The sequence below is a fragment of the Orcinus orca genome, chromosome X (assembly GCF_937001465.1).
Source record: "Orcinus orca chromosome X, mOrcOrc1.1, whole genome shotgun sequence".
NCBI lineage: Eukaryota > Metazoa > Chordata > Mammalia > Artiodactyla > Delphinidae > Orcinus > Orcinus orca.
Window position 1 is genome coordinate 114131452 of NC_064580.1, and position 23926 is coordinate 114155377.

Below are 23926 nucleotides of genomic sequence, written 5' to 3' on the forward strand. Positions count from 1 at the left end.
AGTTCATTTCTTTTTTGTTGTTGTTGTTAGTTTCTGCTTTATACATATACATATGTTCCCATATCTCTTCCCTCTTGCATCTCCCTCCCTCCCACCCTCCCTATCCCACCCCTCTAGGTGTTCACAAACCATACTAGTTTACTTAAGTGATTGGTCTACATCCTTTACTATATGTTTTCCTTTACTAGTGGGATTTTTCCTTTCCTATAAACTCTTACTTCTTGTAGCCTTTTCTTTTCCATTTAAAGAAAACCCTTTAACACTTCATCTAAGGTCAGTTTACTATTGATGAACTCTTTTAGTTTTTGGTTGTCTGATTAGTTCTTTATCTCTCCTTCAATTCTGAATGATAGCCTTGCTTGGTAGTGTATCCTAGGTTGTAGGTTTTTCCCTTTCAGCACTTTAAATATATCATGCTACTCCCTTATGGCCTGCAAAATTTCTGCAGAAAAATCAGCTGATAGCCTTTTGGGGGTTCCGTTGTATGTGACTCTTTATTTTTCTCTTGCTGACTTTAGAATTCTCTCTTTATCTTTAACATTAACCATTTTAAGTCTGATATTTCTTGGTCTGGTTCTCCTGGGGTTCATCTTGTTTAGGACTCTCTGTGTTTCCTGTACTTGGAAATCTATTTCCTTCTTCAGCTTCGGGAATTTTTCATCCATAATTTCATCAAGTACATTTCTACCCCTTTCTCTCTCTCTCTTCTCCTTCTGGGACCCCTACAGTGCAAATGTTAGTATGTTTGATGTTGTCTCATAAGCCCCTTAAACTATCCTCATTTTCAAAAATGCGTTTTTATTTTTGCTCTTCTGATTGCATGATTTACATTCTTTTATCTTCCAGATCACTTAGGCATTCTTCTGTATCACCTAATCTTCTATTACTTCCCTCTAGTGTATTTTTCATTTCGGTTATTGTATTCTTCAGTTCTGACTGGTTTGTTTTTATACTTTCTAGTTACTTTCTAAAATTCTCACTGTGTTCATCTATTCTTTCCCCAAGTTCAGCTAGTATTCTTATTACTAAAGCTTTGAACTCTTTATCTGGTAAATTAATTATCTCTCTTTCATTAGGATTTTTTTCAGGTTTTTTTTCTTGTTCTTTCATTTGAAACATATTCTTCTGTCTTCTCATTTTGTTTAACTTTCTCTGTCTCTATGAAGTTAGGTGATAGAGTTACCTATCTGACGCTTCTGTGGGAGCATCCCTATACAGTCTACATGTGCCCAGTGGCTATGGTAGGAGAGCCAGATCTGACGTGAGCAAGAGTCACATCTTCCCCCAGGGTGTGCTGGCAGCTATCAGCTTGGTAGCAGGTGGTGCTGGAGATGGAAGGGCTAGAGCCAGAGCCAGGGCTTCTTCTATGCTCAGCGGCCATCACCGCCTCACTGGGGGCAGAGTTGGTGCCCAAGGTACTGGAGCAGAAGCCCTGAAGGTCAGGTCCGAGCTGGTTCCTTTCCCTCTAAGTGTGTGCACCACCCCCCTGGCAATGGCACCTCTGCCACAGTGGAGAGCAGCACTGGAGCAACAGGTACTAGAGGGGGCCTGTGGGACAGGCCAGGGTAAGTGCTGGGACAGTCCCAGCAAGTTAGTCCGAGCCCCAGGCAATTTTCAATCTGCTGCTTCCTCGTGTGCATGCTGGTAATGGCTGCCTTCCCCTTGTTCAGAGGCAGGGTTGGGTCCGAGGCAGCTCCGTTCTCTCTAAGTGTGAACACTCTCCTTGGCAGCAGCAGCCTTTGTGGCAGTGGAGAGCTGCACCAGAGCAAGAGAGGCTGTAGTGGGCACCCGGTGCAGGCTGGGGAGCAGGCTGTGGCAGTTGCGGGAAACCAGCCAGAGCTCCAGGTAGTTTTCAGTCTGTTTCCTCCGCCTTGTTCCCTGGGAGTAAGCAAGTGTGTGCATGCTCTTCATGAGTGGAGTGTCAGTTTCTTACAGCCCTCTGGTAAGTCCCACTGGTTTTCAAACCAGCTAAGGGGACTCGTCTTCCCAGAGTCAGGCCCAACATGTGGCTTGAACCCATCACTACCCACAGAGGATCCTTGAGGCTGTGATATCCCCTGCCTCTTGTGTGTCCCCTCCTTGGGCACTTGTCCCAACCAGATCGCTTTTCCTCCCTTCCTGCCCAACTCTGTGCAACTCTTTCTTTATAGCCTTGGTTGTAGAAGAGCCTTTATGTCAGGCTCCAGGTTGTTTTCAGCAGGAGTTGCTTCATATGTAAGATATATTTTGATGTGTTTGTGGAAGGAGGTGAGCTCAGCATCCTCCTACTCTGCCATCTTGATCTCCCTCCCATCTGCCCCTGACTTTCCACAGGAGACAAGATGATCATCCTACATTTTTCCCCTTTGGACTTCCTCAGAGTATTTCCATACTAAAATGTTGTTGTTATCTTTGCTGTTTTAGTGGCGATGGTACTGTCTAAGACTTAAATTTGTAACAATCTACCTATAGCTGAAGAGTCCAAATCCAAGCTAAGGAAGGACAGGTGATGAAGGTCAAGGAATAATGAGAATGTCCTGAGATGGATCTCTTGAGGTTTTCATTTTCACAGATGCATTTTTGTGCAACATGTATAAGTCATCTACCATTAGTTGTAAATCAATGTGACATTAATTTAGCCATTCATCCTTTTTGCTGCTGCAGAACTTAGAGCTCCTTCCTGGGCTATGGCTTTAAGAAGGCAATGCAAACACAGATATAGAAGTAAACTAATTTTGCAATAGAGATAGAAAGATTTAGAAATTTTAATATTCTTAAGAGACTATTTGATTTGTGTTGAGAGGGAGCTGACTTGATTTTCTTAGAGGCTCTAAAGAAGAGTGAATATGAATGATTGGGCAAGCCAGCATCTTTATAAAGGTGATTTTTAAATTGCATTGCTTGGAGTGTTTACCATTTATTTACTTGACTTTTGCCCTTGCGTGAAAAACCTAAAGGAAATATGTCTTACTTTGGTTTAAGAAGCTGGCGACGTGGTGAATGGGGAGTTAGAACTTAGGTATTATCTACCCCAGATTCAGGAAGTCAGGGAGATGAGGTTATACGAATGAAAACTTGTTTTCAAGGTTCCCTCCACTCTGAAAATTGGGGTTTTGCATGAGAAGTTTTAGTCCCAAAATAAAAGATTGGGAAGTGCAAATGTTGTGTAAATGAGAGATCTTTCTCTTTTTCCAACTTGGTATTCCTTGATTGAAAATCTTAAATTATATTTATTGATGAGTTAGGATTCACTTCAGAGCATGTTTAAAATTCAAAATGTGACTTGATTTTTAAATCTTTGATTTACATACTTTCAGGAACCCATTTATTATAGAAATCAAGAACAGCTGTGTTCTCCCTAAGGTTGATTGTTTCAGTCAAATCCTTTTAAAACGCGAATTAAGAAGATTAGGATTTAATCTTTGTTTCTTCCAACAACAACAAAAAATCTCATCATAGAGTTAATATACCTCCTAGTCCAGAATGTGTTATCGGAAAGTACATATTCAGTACTGTCTACTTTTTAATCAATGGTATATTTATAACTTTTAGATTATTTTGTAGTTACGTCAGAAAAACTGAAAGATTTGCTCTTTTTATTTTTCCAAATTCATTGAATTTAGGAAGTTACAGGGTGGTGAACCTATCACTGAGCTATTTGGTGAGTATTTTTGCCGCAAGGTACTAGAAAGACAAGAACCATCACCAAAAGTAGGAAGAGGTAACTTGTGGGTTAGCTATTATACAATGTCTTGGTAAGAAATTAAGCACCAAGTAAATCAATAACGATGGTACGCAAGTTTTGGAGAAGGTATTATAACAAAATGTTAGCATTAAAGAAACATTTGCAACCTACGAAGCCTAAACTATTTTTAAAAGCTCATATGGGCAGCTGAAGATGTATTTGTCCCATGTGAATACTAGAGGTGGGTGGGGATAAAACAAGTAGCTTGCCATATCAAAGAGACTATGGCATACATGGAAAGTGTCTTTTAGAAATAGGAAAAAATCCAATCAAGGAGAATGGGGAAGCTTATACATTTAGCAGGTCATGTGCGAACTGTCATTTAGGCTGGTTGAAAAAAGAAAAATTGGCGAAATTCTTTAAAATCAGTCATAAGTTTTTAAGTTACTCAAAAGCAGGCAGTTTACTGGGTCTATTTGGTGATGATGGTGCAACAAACTTGACAGAAAAATAATAAACTTTAATGATCTATTTGTCTAATAAAAGAAGATATAAGGGAACATGCTATCTCAATAATTTGTCCCCTGAAATTGATGACCAGGTTCAACTGTAATAAATGAACAGATAATCTAGGTCCAATTAACAAATTAAATATAGACAGTTCATCAGAACTATATAGCATTCTTCTATATTTTGAAGGAACTCAAAGTAAGGTTTTAGGTCTGGACTAATAAAGCACTTAAGTATAAGTTAGATTGACATGTATACACTGCTATATTTAAAATAAAACACCTTCCCATGAAAAAATAAAAATAAATAAAAAATAATAAATTAATAACATGCCATTTCTGTGAGGTTTGGAAATCTTTTTTTCTACTTGATCAGTAGTATATATTCAGCAATATGAGTTTAAGTAAGGTTAAAGGTTATCTTGTGGGAGTAAAATTTGAATTCAGAATTGTACACTGTTAGATAAAGGATATTTCTGAATCAGGAAAGGGCAGTGAATTTATAAATCTAAGTTATGCCTATACATCTGTTAACCTAAAACCTTATGCTTGATTCAGATTTTGTTGTAGCAAAATATTGATTTATTCTGGATTCCTACTGTGAGATGTGTTGTGAAAGTTCAACATATTACCATTTCCTTATGAGTACTTGCAATCATGATAAAAGCATAGAATCTTATTTCAGCCATTGATGAGAACATTACATACAGATAGGATCCCAAGTAAAGAAGAAAAAAAGGACTTGTAGATTCTTGGGTCTTTTGTGCTCTGTGTTGTTTATATGGTGGTTTAGAAGTATAGGTGCAGTGATTAGGATGTCCAAGTTGGAGAGAGAGATTTAAAAGGTAACATTTTTCTGGTGGAATGTAAGAATTTTAACAACTCACCTACCTATAGCTTAGATTAGGTATTCTCTCATTATCACTACCATTGCATTAATGTGCAAATTGTGTATATTCAGCTGCTTTATTCTAAAAAGAGTCTGGCCCTTTGGTGTGCACCAGAGACAACATTTGCTATAGGAGATTGTGATCCTTAGCAGGATCAGCTAAGCCCACTTAGTGTGGGTGATCCAATAGAATATGGACTAGTTGGCCATTTGGGATACAGTTGTTCTAACAAAGCACATGCGGAGAGTCAAGGGAGTTTGTATGCTTTTTTTTTTTAAATGTGGTATTGTCTTATGTGATTTATTTTCCTTCATTTAAAAACTTGATGCAAAATGTTTGTGCTCTTTCCTTTCTTTCTCTCCCCGCCCCCCCCTTAGAATAATATAGCCGATCCAGAAGAACTGTTCACAAAATTAGAACGCATTGGAAAAGGCTCCTTTGGAGAAGTGTTCAAAGGTATTGATAACCGTACCCAGCAAGTGGTTGCTATTAAAATCATAGACCTTGAGGAAGCCGAAGATGAAATTGAAGACATTCAGCAAGAAATAACTGTTTTGAGTCAGTGTGACAGCTCATATGTAACAAAATACTATGGATCATATTTAAAGGTAATGTGTACGCTGGATTATTTAAGTCATAAGGTATTTTCATTATAAGTATTTCTTTTTTTTTAACTCTGTTTTTCGAAAGGCAATGTCTTAAATTAGGATTTGACAGCCTTTGGCCTCCAGACAGAACGCAGCTCCATTTGTAGTGCCAAAATAGGCTGGTTTTAGATTTAGCAGCTGTATCCTGAATGCATCCCAGTACTCAGCTGCAACATTTTTCCACACCTGAACTTTTGGGTTGATAGAGGAACAGAAAGGCAGCTGAGCCTTGAGACGTATCCTTTGCCTGGAAAGAGCTTTCTCCCTGAGCTTTTAACACATTATTCTCAATGGTCCAGTCTGTCTCAACCTCAGAATGGATGGCATATGTAAGCATGTCACTATTCCATTGAGTTATGGTGGTTATTTACACATCTCTCTCTCCCTCTAGGTTGTAAGCTTCTTGACAGCAAGGAGTTTAGTTCAACCCGTCTTGGTTTTCACATCACTTAGCACAGAGCATGGCACATCTTAAGTACATGATAAATATTTGTTGAAATGGAATTAAATAGATTAATATCTGTTCCCCCCCACCAAAAAAAAAGTTGGATTTTTAGTTTCTAGGATTATGGAATTAGCAGACACCTGAAGTTCCAGCAGATGGAGTTATTACTGCATCACAGAAAACTCTTTGGTGACTAAAACCCGAGTTCTTGGGTTCCATATTTATAGAGTCAGGATTTGTGTCTATTGAAATATAAAACAATACATAATTAGAAAAATCTAGCTTAGAGTTTAAATTATCTTAAAATTTAAAAAATGTATCCCCATATTGATATTTTTTAAAGGAGGGCAGTATTAGTTAGATCTTTGATTTTCAGAGCTTACAAGGGGGAAGGTTTTTTTGTTTGTTTGTTTGTTTGTCCATCTATCTCTAGGCCAAAAGGATGCATTTATAACCCATCAGGCTGTTGGCCTGCACAAAAATTGATGCTGTCTTTTTATGTTCTGCTGATCAAATATACCCTAGGATAAACTATCTATATTAGTTAATACTGATATAGAAATTCATCGATTTCCCTGGCTTTTTACAGAGCCTAACCTTTTTTTTTTTTTTTTTTTTGGCTGCGCTGCACGACTTGCGGGATTGAACCCAGGCCCCCTGCAGGAGAAGCGCAGAGTCCTAACCACTGAACTGCCAGGGAATTCCCCACAGAGCCTAATTTATTCTAATAGTACGTGAATTAGGTGACTGTGGCATTAATGCATAGTAGAATGAATCATTAAATAGCCAAACAGTCACTATGTGTCACACACTGTACTAGGTTATGGAGATGTAAAAGTGAACAACTGCCATTAAAGAGCTCACAGTCTCATATTGCACTAAAATAGTGTAGATTTTGTGATTGAATGTGTACAAGGTACAGATGAGGCATAAATAAGAAAATGGTCACCTCTACCCTTTTTTTCCATGATGGTATGAAGGAAAGGCTTCCAAGAGGAGGTGATACTGCTGATAGCTCCTATACAATATACTTTTAAGTGTTAGCCATTACTCTATTTTACTGTATACCTAATTACTTGATTCTTTGTGGTTCACTTTGCTTTTATATTCTTTCCTAAAAAGCTTATTTAGTGGGTCAGATTCCTTTTTAGGAATCCTATGGGGGTGGTCATTCAATCTCAGTGGTTTTAAGTCTCCCTTCTAATTTCCATAGCAGGCGGGGTTGTAGGCAGCCCAGGGAATTTGTTGTTGTTGGTGGTGATGTGTGTGTGTGTTTTGCTTATTCTGGTTTACTCTTTCTGGATTCAATCCTTGTAATTCCAGACCCACTCTAGAGCAAATCTGAACACTTGCTATTTTTAGGCACCTGATTCAGATAAGCTAGTTTTGGTGACTGACTTATATTAAAGAAGCCCTATTTAAAATGCGCTATTGTATATTATATTGAAAATGGGTACTGACATGGTATTGAGTTTTATTGTTTGCTTACAACCTTTCTTTATTCGTATTCAGTACTCACATGGAAAATGAATTATAACTCTGTTTTTATTATTTATTCCTAAGATTTCACATTTAAAAAAATTTTCCTCATAGTGTACATGTACTGGTCACCCAAAAAATACTTAATCTTTTAATAAATCCAACTGATAGTTTGTTTTCTCCAAATCTTGATTGTTGAATGTTCTCAGGCCAGTTAGTGATACAAAACTGTTATCCAAGATGTCTTCTTACAGAATTAAACTGCATTATTTTTATCTCGTTTACCCGTCATTAATTAAAATACATGATGAGAAAGCCTACTTTGAAGAACATGTTACTTCATGATAAAATTGTAGAAATTCACAGATGGCTGCTATTGATTACATTTGTATCTAGATTATCTGTACACACACGTATTATCTCTATATGGATATACATATATATGCACAGAGAAAAAGAAATATGATTTTATAACTCTTTAATACCATTTATTTAAATTACTTTCTTAAATTGACCACTTGTTTATTTTCCATTTATATTAAACCATAGTGTGACTTCACAGGCTTAAATTTTTTTAAACTAAAATCACATCAAATATAACAGGGTTCTGTTTAGTTCAGTCAGTGAAATCAAGGCTACATCCTCTAAGTACCATCGGAGAACTGCATCATCAATCGACTTATGTTCTTGTTGTGGCCCATCCTTCCGTTTCAGATGACATGGGAGATTTTGTGAGTCAAGTTAATTGAGTAAAGTAGGATACAGGTTCTTCTCAGGTTGTCCTAACACAGGACATAACCAAGACCCTCACTGTCAGCTGGAGGAAAATTTATTGCACTTGAGAGAAAATTATATGCTCTCTGCAACTGTATGTAGTTGTAGCACTTTCCTTGAGACATGCAGAAATGTACTAGGTATTCATTTTGACTGAGCTCACTGTATAACTTCGTTTTTAAAAACAAGAGTAAAAACCAGACAGACACATCAGTATGACCACAATATTTTCCTTTAATTTTACTTCACTGCAGATTTTCTTGACAGACAAAGTTAGTCTTTATGACGAGTGCTAAAATAAGCAAACCCTTCCCTTCTGATCTCATAACATTGGAAGAATCTTTTATAATCTTTAAATATTTTTCTAGTTCGATGTAAATCTTAAAATGAAGCTCACTCAGGCATTGAATAGAACTTGAATCATGCCTTTATTTGCTGCTGAAAATTGCTTTTAGATTTCTGTTTATGTTAAGGAAATATGCCCCCCTCCACATACCACAACGACTGATATTTATTTAAAAAAAAAGAATTGAATGATTGAAGTAAAATATTCCAGAATAGAGTCTGTACAGTTTTGTTTCCTTCTCATTATTTTTCCTGAGACTTTTGTGTGTGCTTATTTCCGAAGTATGGCGAATGTTTCTGGAATATTTCTGGAATATTCTTTAATTTTTAAAAATCATAGTTTTCTTATAAAACTTGAAGGAAATTGGAGAGGGAAATATTTCCTCCTTGTACAGTGGTTTTTTCTCTCAAAATAAGAATAGCTTTAAACTTCCTATAATACACCTCTAAGAAGCCCCATATTAGATTCAATTCAGCAGATATTTATTTTTCCGTCACCTACTCTGTGCACTCCTCTCATTCTGCATATTTGCCCTGGTCGGTCTCATCTACTTTATTCTGACAATTTCTAAATTCATGTCTCTGGTTTCAGCCTCTCTCCTTAGCCCCAGATAGGTATATCTAACTTGTCTCATATCTCCCACTTATCTGTGGGTAGGTACCTCAAGTGCAATAACCCAAAACGTGGGGAATAGCATTTAAAGTGGGTCTTGAGTATGATTTTGATAGGGTTTGGGATGTGAGGGTGGGGTATAGACAAGGCATTCTAGACTGGAAGAAAACGATTCCAAGGTGGTAAAGTATCTGGCAAGATGATCTCTACTATTCCTTGCAGTTATATAAGATTTCACATTCTGTTTCTTTTCTTATTGTGGTATAATATATATCACGAAAGTTACCATTTTAACCATTTTAAATGTACAGTTCTGTGGCATTTCATGCACTCATGTGATTTTGCAACCATCACTAGCATTCATCTCCAGAACTTTTTCATCTTCCTCAACTGAAACTCTGTACCCATTAAACTATATAACTCCCCATTCTCTCCTCACCGTAGTCCTTGGTAACCACCATTCTACTTTCTGTCTCTATGAGTTTCCCTACCGTAGACTCTTCATATAAGTGGAATCATACATTTGCCCTTTGGTGACTGGCTTATTTTACTTACACATGCTGGTTTATGTGGTCGGTGTTATGATTGGCTATCTGCTTCATAGACCAACCTACTTAATTCAACATGTACTTGATCTATGTTCAATAATTATCTCATAAATATATAAAATGGGTATTTTAAATGTTTTTTTAAACGTTTTTTCTATGAGCAAATGAATTCCAAGTTCCACAGTAGCATTTCTCCCCCCTATAGCCAAGTGTCTGCTTTAGTGGCAAATTCAAAGGCCCCATGGGGTGATGGAGTTGATACTCCAGACACCAGTGATTTGTTAAAACTAGGCTCCAACTTCTCCCCAGTAAACAGTATAACTCTGAAGTACTTAACTCTTTTTTAAAATTTTTATTGGAGTATAGTTGATTTATAATGTTATGTTAGTTTCAGGTGTACAGCAAAATGAATCAGTTATACATATACATATATCCACTCTTCTTAAGATTCTTTTCCCATATAGGCCATTACAGAGTATTGAGTAGAGTTTCCTGTGCTATACAGTAGGTCCTTATTAGTAATCTATTTTATATATAGTAGTGTGTGTATGTCAATCCCAATCTCCCAATTTATCCCTCCTCCCCCCTTACCCCCTGGTAACCATAACTTTGTTTTCTACATCTGTAACTATTTCTTGAAGTACTTACTCTTTAGGCGTTCTGAATTTTGGAACAGAGAGCCATTTCTTAACCCCTAACTGACCACCCATGTTGATGCAGGGCTTTATTTTATTTATTTATTTATTTTTGGCTGTGTTGGGTCTTTGTTACTGCGTGTGGGCTTTCTCTAGTTGCGGCGAGCGGGGGCTACTCTTCGTTGCGGTGCGCGGGCTTCTCATTGTGGTGGCTTCTCTTGTTGCGGAGCACGGGCTCTAGGCGCATAGGCTTCAGTAGTTGTGGCGCGTGGGCTTAGTTGCCCCGAGGCATGTGGGATCTTCCCAGACCAGGGCTCAAACCCGTGTCCCCTGCATTGGCAGGCGGATTATTAACCCCTGCACCACCAGGGAAGTCCCTGCTGCAGGACTTTAAACTTAACTCCTCCAACCCATTGTTAAAACATTTGGATCATTTTATAATTGGGGAAGTGACATTTTTCCTTCAGGGACTTCCTATACTTAAATGTGCCAGATATATGGTTATGGTTGAGAGGTTTAGAGTCATTTGGCTCTTTTGGATTTGTAAACCAGTATGTAGATATCAACTTAGTCTTTTAAATTATTTAAGAACAAACCAAACATACATATTTGCATTCTCCAACACAAACATCTTTTACCAGAAATCAAAGATAGAAATTGTAGTCCCCCAAAAGAATACAAACACAGGGTCTAGGTTTTTTGGTTGGGTTGGGTTTGTGATTGGTGTTTTCATTAAGACCTGCTGTGGACAAGGAACAAGTAAGAGCCTGTGTGGGTTAAGCTTCCTTGAGTAGGGAGGAGCCCCACTGGCTCGCCATTCCTGCCTGTGCCCACTCGGGCCTCGCTTCAATTCCCCTGCCTGCCTCGCAGTCTTCTGAATGTTTGGACCTATGACCATCCTCCAGCGAGGTTTGTCTGCAGAAGTGACAATCAGAAGGAAGCAGCCAGAAAAGCTATGAGGCAGCTCTGGTTCCCTGCCTGTTTCAGAAGAGTCCTGGTTCCACTGAATAGCTCGCTTGCAAAGAGGAAGCCTTCTTTTCAGATCAGGAATTTGCTTAGTCATAAGTTTACTGACTTTTTAAGCTTTCTATGAATACATTTTGGTAGGTTTCTGTTTTGAATCGGTACCAAAAAAAAGACACACATTGTTTCTAACTTGGAAAACAGGCGCTTTCATTCATGTAGAACTGCAAAACAGATAAACATGTTTTATAAGATCTTTTTATTTTTCTTTGAATGTCAGGTGAATGGGAAGCATTCTGAATTCATGAGGTAGAATATAGTACTTAGGAAAAAAACGTGGCAAAAGATAAACTTCTCAGGCTGTACGGCATTGTGAGAAACACTTTTTTCTTCTGTAGAAAAAAATAGGAAGACTCATCAGGTTCACAGTTCTCATGTTCTGAGTCCTAATTTCTATACATGGAAACAAGTTACATGAACCACTCCTGGAACTCTTCTCCTCTCCCACTGTTATGGGGATTTATTTCCTCTCCTGCCTACTGTATACACCACTCTCTCTTCTCAGTTCAAGCTGGCCTGCTGTGACAGGAGAGAGTTGATATCAAGATGGGCGGGGGACATTGTTCCTTTCTTTCTCTTATACATTCTACATAATGTCAGCATCTTAATTTAACTGAGCCTTCCCTCCCCGGACCCTTACCCTACACCACAACCCATTCCCCCCCACTACAGTGTCCCCTAAACACTCATCATCATGTTATTGGAGTCCATTCTCTGCCATAATAAAGCTCCAGTCTCATGGAGACACTTGGAAATTTTGAATGGAACTCCTGAGTACTTCCCAGGGATTTTGGAGTTTGAGGACTACTGGCAACAGCTTGAGAATCTTCATTCCACAGCTGGGACTGTAAAGGTGAGAGATGTGTTCCTGGCATCCCAAATTGAAGCACGACACTGAATATATTTTCCCCTAGAAACATTGTTATGGTATAAATGGTAGTGTCTCTGGTATCCTTTCTGCTATACTATGGATACCTTTGTATTAAATTGTCTTTTTGGAGGACACTGCTCCAGGAACCTAGGCATTATTTTTATGGGAAAATGCTTGCTTTCCAAATTCCAAACATCTTACTTAAAAATGGACTTTTGGAACACAATCCATTCACAACTTGGCTATTGGCCAGTTTAGCAAAACCAACCATTCCGCTTTCAGTCAATTCTGTGGTCCTACAGTAATTCAGAGAATACCACTCATGAAATGGTATGGAGAGAGAGATGTCTTCCGTATTTCAAAGTATAGCTGAAAGAAAAATGATTTAATGATTTATTCCAAATTTTATCTGATGTAGCTGAATGGTGTGTGTGTGTGTGTGTGTGTGTGTGTGTGTGTGTGTGTGTGTACGCCTGTTTTGTAATTCAAACACACGTGTTCCCCCTATGAGCTCCATTTCCTCTTGTACAACTTACAGTGAAGTTAATTCTACATGAATTAATCATAATGCTTTTTAAGCTACACACTCCCTTTCTCTTATCCATTTACCTCTGGGGAGAGGGGGGTCAATGTTCTTTCTAGGTTCCATATGTGTACGAAAAATCCCCGTTAATCCTGGTTGGTAAAAGTTGTAAAGTACATTAAAACAAAAGCCAAAAACTAAAATAAGGCACAATACCCGGTGTCCTCGAACTCTAAAATCACATGGGAAGTACCCAGAAGCCCCATTCAAAATTTCTACAAGTCTCTATTTACCTCCTCATTCTTTTTTTTTCTCCTCATTCTTTAGTGTAACTATCTTTTCCTTTCAGTATCATTATTCAAAATAATTTAAAGCAATGGTTTTTTCTGGGTTTTATAAAAGTTGCTAACAGTTAAACAATAAGGAACAATAATGTGTTATTTATTTAGCTATATCATATGGTAAATCGGTTTCAGGGAGGGCCAAGACTCAGAACTTGACTTTCATTTGTAATAGTCTATGGAAAAATATATTCTGAGTTCCAAACAACTAATTTTAAACCTGTATTTTAGAACCAGTACATTAGTATGTCAGATTTAACATTTATGCTAGTATGTTACTTGGCTCAGGTTTATAATTATTAAACTATTTCATGGCTTTTACAGGGATCAAAATTATGGATAATAATGGAATACCTGGGTGGCGGTTCAGCACTGGATCTTGTAAGTATTTTTAAATAATTACACACATATATCCATACTTGCACTTTTTTCTTTTAATTGGAGTAAGCAATGGTTTTTGGACAAGCTAAGCAGTTGTTTAGTTAATACATTCACTCTGTCTTCAGGACTACTACTCTTATATAGATTCAGCTATATTGCAGGCTTCTGCACGTTGCTGGCATTCTTAAAGTATATAAGAAATGCAAACAGCTTAATAAAATAAAATTCCCCCCAAATTAGGAATGAGCGTGTGACAGTTGCCGTCAGTTTAGAGTTTTACTTTACATGCTTATCCCTGAGAAGACTCAGTGTTCTTAGATTTTTAAAAAAGATATCATTCAGATAACTGTCTCTAAAATTGGCTCTTGGGTTCTGACCAAGAAGGCCTACAGACCCAGCTCTCTGCAGAGTTCTCTCTGCCCCTCTATAGGTCATTTGGAAATGTGATGGCATCTTTGTCACAATGACTTGGAAGTGCCACAGCCATTTTAGTGGGCAGGGACCAGGCTGCTACAATCCTGCAGTATGCGGGAGAAGTTCTAACCAATGAAGATATGTTCGTGCATGAAATGTTTTTGAGAAACACTGGTTGTTTTCCCCAAGTGGTGTGATTCTGTCAGTGTTGTTCCCCGCCTTTTAAATCTTTATTAATATGACATTGTATTTAAAATGCAATATGAATGACTAGAGACAAGTTTGTGCAGTAGAATAACCACTGGGCTGGCCTGTGGGAGTTTGAGGTTCTAGCGCTGGCTCTATTTGTAACTAAATCTGTGACTGTGAACCAGACACATAAATTCCTTGGACTTGGATGTCCTATAAAACAAAGAATTTGCACTAAGCTCCTCTTCCATGTTTAATATAATATGACTTTTATATAATATGCTTCTGCCTTTGAAATTATAGAGTCTGCTGTTTCTAAAAGTAATTTTAATTCTTATATTTTAAAGTGGAGATGAGTTTTTCTGACTGAAAGTAATCAAATATTTTTTAAAGGCTTTCATCCTGACTGCCAATGACTCCAAGGTTTCAGATAATCCTGTGAACAGAAATGACCATAAGCGATTTTCTTCCCTTTAAACAGAACCATACTTAAACCATTCTAAAGAAATGGTAATTAAACTTGATGGAGAGCCTCATCTTCTAGGAATTCATCGCAGTTTAATCAGTTGCTGAGTTAGGTCATCCTTCCTTGTGTCTAATGTAATTCTTATATCCTAAAGCTAGAGTTCATTTTTTTCTTTCTCTCTCCTCTCTAGTGAGAGAACATAACTGGTGTTTCTTTGGATAATAATCCTTCATGCCTATGGAGTCAGGTCTCATTCTCCTCTTGCTGTTAAATGATCTCAGCTCTATTTCTCTTGTCACGTGGTTTGATTACACAATAATTTTTTCATTAGCTCCACAAGAAGCCTCACAGTTGCTCCACGAGCCTCCTTCCACTTCTTAAATATTAAGAACCCTTTCCAAATTTATCACAGTTAACTGCCCCCAAAAGTGCTTACCATGTCACTTCCCTGTTTTGTAGGCATTGGCAAAGCTAGTGCACTGCTTTCATCGGATTTCTGATAGCAATGTGAAGCACTGGACACTGGCCCAGCCCTAACTAATACAATCTGTATCCCCAGTAGTAGTTTGGTCAGTTTTATGAAATCTCTGAATGAAATGATTGTGAGATCATAATCTCATTCTGCCATTCTGATCTCCACCTAAATACAACAAATACCTGTTAGCATAAATTCAATGAACTTAAAATGTTCTTAAAATCAAGAGACCTAGATCCTAGTCCTGGTTCTGCCATTGACTAGCTGGCTAATACTGGGCAAGCCATTTAACCTGTGCCTCAAATATTCAATGAAGAAATTAGATGAGTAATCTCTCTAACTCTGTTTTTCTAGCCCTAACGCTTAATGATATTGTGATTTAATTATAAACCTCATTTGACTGGACTTTGTAGGCAGAGCAAGTGATGAGAAAATGTGCTACTTCTTCTTCATATATAGTCCTGTACGAATGAATGCTATCATTTGGGGGAATCTAAGAAAGGATCAGGCTTAGAGGAGGGCACTGCTACCAGGGACAAGAGAAATCAGGAGGGATGCTGGGTAGAGTGTTCATCCCTTAAACTGGTGCCTGACTAATGGAACATGATTATGACCAGTATTGATGTCAACATTATATAGTGTATACCTCAAGATTCCCTCCCATTCTAACAAAAATAATTAGTTGTATGTGAACAGACTTTGAGCATACTGTACGTGATTTTATTGAATTGATTATACCTTACTTCTTTCCAAATAGAATTGCAGTGACTTACAACAAAAACACATATAATAAGGTTAAGAGGATAAAACATGAGCACCAAGGGAAAAAGTTGGAAACAATATGCTAACTGTAAGAGAAAGCATAACAAAACATGATGCATTAGGGACTGGCTGGAAGTCAAAAGAGTATGGGGAACACCCCCAAGCCCACAAGTAGATAGTCTCTGAAAGGGAAAATGTCCCTCTCTTGAATATCCTCAGTTGACAACAGAGGCAAATCACACAAGGCCAGTACACTGCCCTGAGGGCAGAAGTGTTAGCTATTAGAGACGTGATATGGTCTTCAGTCTTTGGAGAGAAGCTCAGTTGTGCGCTCCAGGGACAGTCGACCAAGATCTTGCGTCATCTCTCCCAAGGTTGCATTGGAAATTTTTTAAAAAGCAATCTGTGTTCCATCTACTTTACCTTCCTTCTCTTTCCAACTCCCTTATTTCTCCTTTTCTGATCATTATCATCATGGCTAAGGAAACATTTTAACCACAAGGTTTGGGACAGTTTTCTGTCTGATAGTGAACAAGAAAAACGCAGCTCGACCACCACCCCATTCCCATTTCCCTGCCACCCAGGCGCCCCTACCATCCCCCTCCGGTACCCAGTTAAGTGAGATTTTACTTTTACTGAATTTTAAACTGGACCTAAGTATACCAGATAAGCGACGGACCACTTTTCTGTTTGTTTTTACTTAAATATATTTTTAAAATTCTGTATTATCCAGGGCACTTTTAGAAATCCTTCAGAATGATAGCTAGTATCTTTTATATGGACCTTGCCCAATTTCCTAAGTGACTGAGGGTATACCTCCTCTGGCCCTGTCAACATTTTATAATCAGTGATACTAAGTACTAATCTTAAGTAGTATGACATTTATCTTTAACTTATTTGGTAGTACCTCAGAATTTCATTGCCAGCAATCAATAAAATAATATGCCATTTTCACCTTTTAGATGACTTTAATCACTGCTGTTTAAAAAGAAACTTTTGGGGTGGAAGTTGATATATTTGAAAGTAAACAGATAATGTTACCTAGGAAAGGCACCTATTGAACTATGAACATCCCTGGAGTATACTATATATCCAGAGCATAGTTAATATTAAATGGTGAGACTGAAGTGTGGTTTCTATTTTAAGCTGTTAAATTTCAACATGAAAGTGCCCTTTATTCAGAATAAATATGGCATTCATGAAAGATGAAATACAGAAGGTGCCAAAGAGCTGTGAATCCCTCCCAGTGTGAGGCATAGTGGGCAGTATTTGATTTTCACCACCTCTTCCCTCCTTCCAGCAAACAGAACTCTACCTCAGCTCTGACTTTAGATTCCCACCCTTTCCTGTAATAATATTGTACAGTCCACTGTTTGTGCTTTATGAGGTACCAGAATTTTAAAATAACCGTTTATTTTAAGGAGAGATTTTCAGATATTCCATTACAAATTCTCCTGAAACCTAATCATTGCTTTCCTTGTATTGCAGTTAAAACTACTGGCTTTAGTACAGGGAAATGTGTTACATTTATTGGAAAAAACGTATCCCTCCATGATTTGATATTTTTTTACAATGAAAGTCTGAATAGTTTAATTATTATATTCCTAGCTAAAATTTAAATCTGAGTCTCAAAAAAGGCTCTATGCTTTACAATGTTTTTGAAATACACAAATGCTAAGAACTGTGCTACAGCTGACCTATATGATCAAATTTGGTTGCTGCAAAAATCTTATGGACCGTCTGATCTAAAAATCAGTTCGGTGTAAATATTTAATAAGTTTTAAACAGCAAATGCCAAAATTTAAGTAGCTGATCTCTTTTTTCCTATCTGAGAAAAAGAAAGCTAGTTCTGTCATTATTTAAGCATGTTTCTTAGATCTTTGATGTAAATATTTAAGAACCTTAGGATTTGGAGCTAGTATATAGGTTGTACTATCTTTCAAGATTAAACTTAATCATTAAAAAACCCTTTCTGCCCTTTGACTTGACTTTCCTCACCTTTTAAAATTTTCTCATTTGTTTAAATATTGGTTTAATAAACAGAACTGCTTCATATATCTAAGCGATTCTCTTATTTCAAAGAGAATGTCAAGTTCGAACTTCATTGTTCCAAACTTTTACATGTATATGTATGTATGTGTTTTTCCCCCTAAGCTGAGAGCTGGTCCATTTGATGAGTTCCAGATCGCTACCATGCTAAAGGAAATTTTGAAAGGTCTGGACTACCTGCATTCAGAAAAGAAAATTCACCGAGACATAAAAGGTATACAGAAGTCTAATGTGAACCTGAGAAAAACAGATGCATTCTGAGGAAGCTGAGGGTTTTTTCATCTCTTTTTCCCTCCTAGCTGCCAATGTCTTGCTCTCAGAACAAGGAGATGTGAAACTTGCTGACTTTGGAGTTGCTGGCCAACTGACAGATACACAAATTAAAAGAAATACCTTTGTGGGAACACCATTTTGGATGGCTCCTGAAGTTATCCAGCAGTCAGCTTATGACTCAAAAGTAAAGTGTTACCTGTACAAACTATTTTGTTTTTAATATTAAGTTTTATATAGCGTACTATCCTATTTAATAAACTGCCTTAATACTCCTTCCTTTTAAAGTATTCCTAAAGCTAGAGTCACGTCAGTTGTTGCTGGTAAATCATACGTTCCCTTGTTGCTGGTAATATTTGGACCTTCTTCCCTTCAGTGGCCTTTCATCCTACTTGGAATACAATCCAAAGTTCTTACTATCACATATGTGTCTCTCTACAGTCTGGCCCTTGTCTACCTCTGGCTCATCTCTTATCACTCTCCTCTATTTTCTTTTTTTTTTTTGATCTCTCTTCACTTCCACTTTTTTTTAAATTAATTTGTATTGGCCCTCTATTTTCTATCTGCTTCAGCCACAGTGGCCTCATTGCTGGTCCATAAACACAGCAAGTCCCCTCTAGCCTCAGGACCTTTGCACTTGCCTCTCCCTCTATCTGGAATAGCCTTTCTCCCAATTAGGTCTCTGCTTAAACATTACCTACACAGAATGGTCTTCCCTGGCCATCCTGTGTAAATTTGCAGCCCTTTTACCTTATTCATTATTCCCTTATCCTGATTTACTATTTTCTTCACAGAACTTAGCACCATCTGACATCCTATTATTTATTTATTTATCTGTCTCTTCTACTAGAACATAAGCCCCTTGAGAGCAGGGATTTTGTCTGGTTTGGTCACCACCTGAGTCCTCAGTGCCTAGAATACAGTACCTGGCACAAAGTAGAATATTCGATCATTTTTTTAAATAAATGAATTATATTAATAAAAAATTATTAACATCACATTTCTTGAGACACTTTCATATTGTATGACCGTTAGACTCCACAGGTTATTTTGTGGCATTATGTTGGAATGGAATTTCAAGGTAATTGTTCTTTCCTCCTTACCTTAGGCTGACATTTGGTCACTGGGAATTACTGCTATTGAACTAGCCAAGGGAGAGCCACCTAACTCCGATATGCATCCTATGAGAGTTCTGTTTCTTATTCCAAAAAACAATCCTCCAACTCTTGTCGGAGACTTTACTAAATCCTTTAAGGAGTTTATTGATGCTTGCCTGAACAAAGATCCATCATTTGTGAGTATATATGCTATGACTACTATTTTCTATGATCAGATCTACATAGAGCCAGTGTGGTTTGTTCAACAGTGAGGAATACAGTGCCTGTGAAAACTGTCTAAGATTCTTCCCTCTATGTTCCCTCTATGTTGCTAATTTTGTTTAGTTGTTGACAAGATCCGCAGTTCCTTCTCTCCTTCCCCTGCATCTTTTTCTCTTTTTTCTATGGTCCCTAGCTTCTTCTTTATTCTGTTGATCATTTCCTATTTCAGTGGGAAATAAAGTTCATTTTCTAGGGTGTCATTATGAAAGTATATGTATAACTATTCACAATGATTTTTATTCAACTGTGTTTTCATTTTTCATGAAAAGTTGTTTGCGTTTCACTATTTTTAATTTAAATGTTCAGAAATTCCAACATGAAGTTGTATACGTTTCCTGAAGTCTAATGAGCTCCATTCATTTACTTGGCAAAGTTGATTACAGTTGTTCTACTGTTTTTAAAATAAAGCTGCCCGATGACTTCGAGAAACTAGAAATATACAAGAACTGAATTTGATGTGACAATTTTTAAGTTGCTAATGGCTATTCTCATAGTAATAAAATACTAGGGGGAAAAGTATCCCCCACAGCACCTGGTGTTTGTATTTAGATGCGATATGAATTAATGTGTGATGAAGAAGGGGGTCATATGATATGTGCAGATAATTAAAGTTACAGCCTTGCTAGTTTTCACTCTTTTTTCCAATTTACAGTAAATATAATAAAAGTATTTTAAAGCACTATTTTGAAACATTTTAAAATTTTTACTTAATTATCAAAGTCCTGCCATGTGTTTCTCTGCTTTTAAGAAAGCCCTGCTGCCTGTTGCTAGTAGGTAGGCCACTTTTTGCCCATTGGGCTTTAGCAAATTGGTACCAAAGTAGTGAATTTAATTTGGTTGCCTTGAGCCACTTCAAAAGTAGAATTAGCTATTGTCCTGTGGCATTTTAGTTATCCTCATATCTGCAGACATACTTTTACACCTTTCCGCTTAATAGCTGAAGTGATTTCTTATCACTCCTTGCAATCAAAAGAGCCTAGAAATATTCATGCATCCTTTCTTTTTTGTTCCTTAGCGTCCTACAGCTAAAGAACTTCTGAAACATAAATTCATTGTAAAAAATTCAAAGAAGACTTCTTATCTGACTGAACTGATAGATCGATTTAAGAGATGGAAGGCGGAAGGACACAGTGATGACGAATCTGATTCTGAGGGCTCTGATTCGTATGTACCAATTATTTAATTTTTATGTAGATAACCCATTTTAATATTGCATATATTTTAACGGTGATCCAATATGCTTTCTCTAGCATAAAATATAAACCTTATTCTAAAGTCTGACTTTAGAAACTGTGAAAATCTTTTAAAATCACCGTCTGTGAAGTACAATGAATTTGGAAACACGTTTTTTTTCTTAGAAGTGAATTGCTTTAGTTTTAAATGGTCTCGGTCTAACCCCTAGTGGATACTTGAGTATATTACAAAATTTTGGAACAAAATTCGATTTAAGGTGTTTTACTAGTTTGCCCAAAGTGATGAGGAGCAATGTCTTCTCTTACTTTGATGGCAACCTGCAAAATCCCTCTGGAGAACTAACGTTTCCCAGCTCTTGGCCATGTACCAAACCGTGATCAGACCGGGACATTGAAATATTCATTTATATCTCATTTGTACACCCTAAAAAGTTGCATTGTTTTTTAACTGCAGCATTTATACTAACATTTTAACCTCTAAGTCCGTAATTTAATTTACTCCTTCGCTAGCTGAATTGACACAAAGGCAACACCAAATTTCTTTAGATATACTACTTGCATTTATGAGAAATTGCCCAACTTTTAAAAGGTCTGAAAAATACCAGGATAGTTGTTTTTACTCTGTTCTAATGGTTGTTGGCCTTAGCTGCCCAATGAGAGTCACCCATGGAGCCTTTCAAAAATGTAAATCAACTATACTCCAATATAAAATAAAAATTAAAAAAAGATCACAAGCCACACTACAGGAGATCCTGATCTAGTCAGTGGGAAGGGGTTGGGGCAGGGCTTTATATATAGTAAGAGACCTTCACATGTGATGCTGGTACACACTTAGAGTTGAGAACCATTGCTACTCTTCAGTAAAAAGCAGCGTCGAGGGCTTCCCTGGTGGCGCAGTGGTTGAGAGTCCGCCTGCCAATGCAGGGGACACGGGTTCGTGCCCCGGTCTGGGAGGATCCCGCATGCCGCGGAGCGACTGGGCCCGTGGGCCATGGCCTCTGAGCCTGCGCGTCCCGAGCCTGTGCTCCACAATGGGAGAGGCCACAGCAGTGAGAGGCCCGCGTACAGCAACAAAAAAAAAAAAAAAAAAAAAAGCAGCGTCGATTTGAAACTGAGATCAAATGATTTTTTATACATCGGGACAATTCTCCGTTCGGAGTCTGGCTGCATTGATTAGGTATTTTCACCAAGCTGTAGCATTTAGGAACTTATAGAAGTATCTTTGGCAATCTCTTTAGGGAATCCACCAGCAGGGAAAATAATACTCATCCTGAATGGAGCTTTACCACCGTGCGAAAGAAGCCTGATCCAAAGAAACTACAGAATGGGGCAGTATGTATATGGAGATGATCACTTCCTCTTGGTAGACTTTTTCGAACTATATAGTGAGAGTATGATGGCCAAAAATTGTTAGAATTTAATACCCCTAAACGCTCATCTACCTCACTGTGTCCATAGTAGGTTTCATTTGCCATTCGTTTTGAGCTAATTAAGAAAAGGTCATAGAAGTCATTTAAGTGGCCATTGGTATGTTTTAAAATGCATTTTACCTAGAGATATCTAAACCCAGTGGAATCATGTATATCAGTTGTAATCCTCTAAGTTAGAGAACTTCTGGATGATGGATGGGAATTAGTGATGGGAAGAAAGCATGGAAACTTGCCCTGTATTGGGTCTTTTGGGAGGAGGATTCCAATGAATGCACATGAATGATTATTTTAATGTCATGTGTATAATCTATAATATTTGTTCAAAGGAGCAAGATCTTGTACAAACCCTGAGCTGTTTGTCTATGATAATCACACCTGCATTTGCTGAAGTAAGTACAGATTCATTAGCTTTGGATATCTATTTTAAGAAGTATAATAATTTTAAATGTTATAGCTATTGATCTTTCTCAGCTTAAACAGCAGGATGAGAATAATGCTAGCAGGAATCAGGCAATCGAAGAACTGGAGAAAAGTATTGCTGTGGCTGAAGCTGCCTGCCCTGGCATCACAGACAAAATGGTGAAGAAATTAATTGAAAAATTTCAAAAGTAAGCTTGAAATGTCATTTTAAAAAAACTATTTTGACATTTTCTGTTGCATGTTCATTTATGATGCGATAATATAATTACCTACTTGATTGAGTCATTCTGTTTATTCCTAACAAAGTCAATTCTTAATAGTCATATGCTTGAAAACTGTTTGTTTGTTGCCCATCTTAAACATTAGCTTTTGGAATTATTATCTTCGGGCATTACAAGGTAGTTTTCCACTGAACGAAATGGCCTGGCTTTTTTTTTTTTTTTCCTCTCCCTGTTAGTAGGAGTACAGACAAAAGGTCAGGGGACATATTCTTATTTGGACCCTTGTAAATACCATTGAGGAATGCTTTCATTCTTGCCACTACTCTTATTACACTGCTGTTCACATTGTTTCAGTGCTAAAGTTCATTAAGTTTAACCCCCATAAGAAAAGTTAAGGATTTTAGGTAGAGAAACTCAAATGAAGACTCTAAAATGTTCTTATGTTTGATTTCAGTTTCTATACTGCCTCTTGAACTGTTGCTTTAACTTTGTTCACATTCAATAAAGTTCTTACATTTAATTTTTAAATTCCCTTTAAAAACAAGACTTTTGTATGCATATACAAACACAACTCCTTAGCTCAAGCAAGTTATAAAAAGCACTACTAATCTTAGCCTTAATCCCATTATATTGCTTCTCAGTGCATCTTTATATTCCTTTGTATTTGTGATGCCGCTGGGATCAAGTTGGAACAAACCATACAGCCTGTAAAACACATAATCTCCTAGATCTTTCTGGCTGATAAAGCCTATTTATACTCATCAGCTAAAGCCCCTCTTAAAATCCCTTAGTTTTTAGTGGAAACCTCCCCTCTTTTCCAATTTGCAAACAAATCATTGGAAGTTGTAAAATCAGACCCAGAAGGGATTTTTGAACTGCTTTACATTTTAACGTTTACATGATGAGACGCAATACAATTTTTGTTTGCTGAATCAATTCTTTCATTGCAGAGTTCATACAGATGTAAAAT

At 37.4% G+C, this 23926-nt stretch overlaps 1 protein-coding gene across 2 annotated transcripts in view; it reads left to right on the forward strand.

Moving 5' to 3' along the window:
- Positions 1-23926, forward strand: part of STK26 (serine/threonine kinase 26) — a 65093-nt gene that overhangs the window by 39027 nt on the left and 2140 nt on the right. Inside the window, exons 3-11 of one of the 2 annotated variants that reach the window (XM_033416203.2) lie at positions 5441-5671; positions 13632-13688; positions 18149-18257; positions 18343-18500; positions 19422-19607; positions 20708-20856; positions 22124-22217; positions 22642-22704; positions 22770-22923. In XM_033416203.2, the coding sequence (XP_033272094.1) occupies positions 5441-5671; positions 13632-13688; positions 18149-18257; positions 18343-18500; positions 19422-19607; positions 20708-20856; positions 22124-22217; positions 22642-22704; positions 22770-22898 (1176 nt within the window). In that variant the 3' untranslated portion in view covers positions 22899-22923. The remainder of the gene's footprint in view (positions 1-5440; positions 5672-13631; positions 13689-18148; positions 18258-18342; positions 18501-19421; positions 19608-20707; positions 20857-22123; positions 22218-22641; positions 22705-22769; positions 22924-23926) is intronic. The other variant, XM_012538970.3, reaches the window with a different exon arrangement.